Source organism: Rhincodon typus, chromosome 2, assembly GCF_021869965.1.
Source record: "Rhincodon typus isolate 14 chromosome 2, sRhiTyp1.1, whole genome shotgun sequence".
Lineage (NCBI taxonomy): Eukaryota > Metazoa > Chordata > Chondrichthyes > Orectolobiformes > Rhincodontidae > Rhincodon > Rhincodon typus.
In genome coordinates, this window is record NC_063333.1 from 31,734,454 (window position 1) to 31,735,037 (window position 584).

A 584-nucleotide genomic window follows, 5' to 3' on the forward strand; every position below is an offset into this window, starting at 1 on the left:
TTATTCTGAAACAGGAAATGTGAATCGTTTTATAATATCTTATAAAAAGTCACAACTGTTTTATCTTTTCTATGGCAGGACATTCTCCATTCTCCACCTTATATATAGGGAAGACCCACCTGTGCGCCTCGCTCTTCATCTAATTCTACAGTCATCAGAGCTGACGTTCCTTTCTCACTCACAGTTGAATGACGCCCTTGCCAAAAGTAGTACACACACTTCTCCTTTCCGATAGCAGTGTTTCGAACAAACTCAGACTTCTGCCTTTTACCAACTATGGTATAAATAAAGAAATAAAAATAGATTATGCAGCAACAGAATCAATGGACATTCCTATGGATTACAGAATCCACCTATCTGGAGATTATTTTCTCTCTGCGACATTTCCCACCCCTTGGCCCCAGCTTCCCAAAGACTTTCTGCCAACGATCCATCTGTGCTGAGAGATAACACAGTGTGGAGCTGGGGGAACACAGCAGACCAGGCAGCATCAGAAAAGCAGGAAAGTTAACATTTCGGGTCGGGACCCTTCTGAAGAACTTTCAACTTTCCTGCTCCTCTGATGCTGCCTGGCCTGCTGTGTT

The 584-nt window shown here is 43.2% G+C and overlaps 1 protein-coding gene across 5 annotated transcripts in view; it reads right to left on the reverse strand.

The window, feature by feature from the left end:
- svila (supervillin a) overlaps positions 1 to 584 on the reverse strand; it is a 165,023-nt gene that overhangs the window by 23,089 nt on the left and 141,350 nt on the right. For all 5 annotated transcript variants that reach the window (XM_048609398.1, XM_048609389.1, XM_048609403.1 and 2 more), the window contains one exon: positions 120 to 274. In XM_048609398.1, coding sequence (XP_048465355.1) covers positions 120 to 274 — 155 coding nt within the window. The remainder of the gene's footprint in view (positions 1 to 119; positions 275 to 584) is intronic.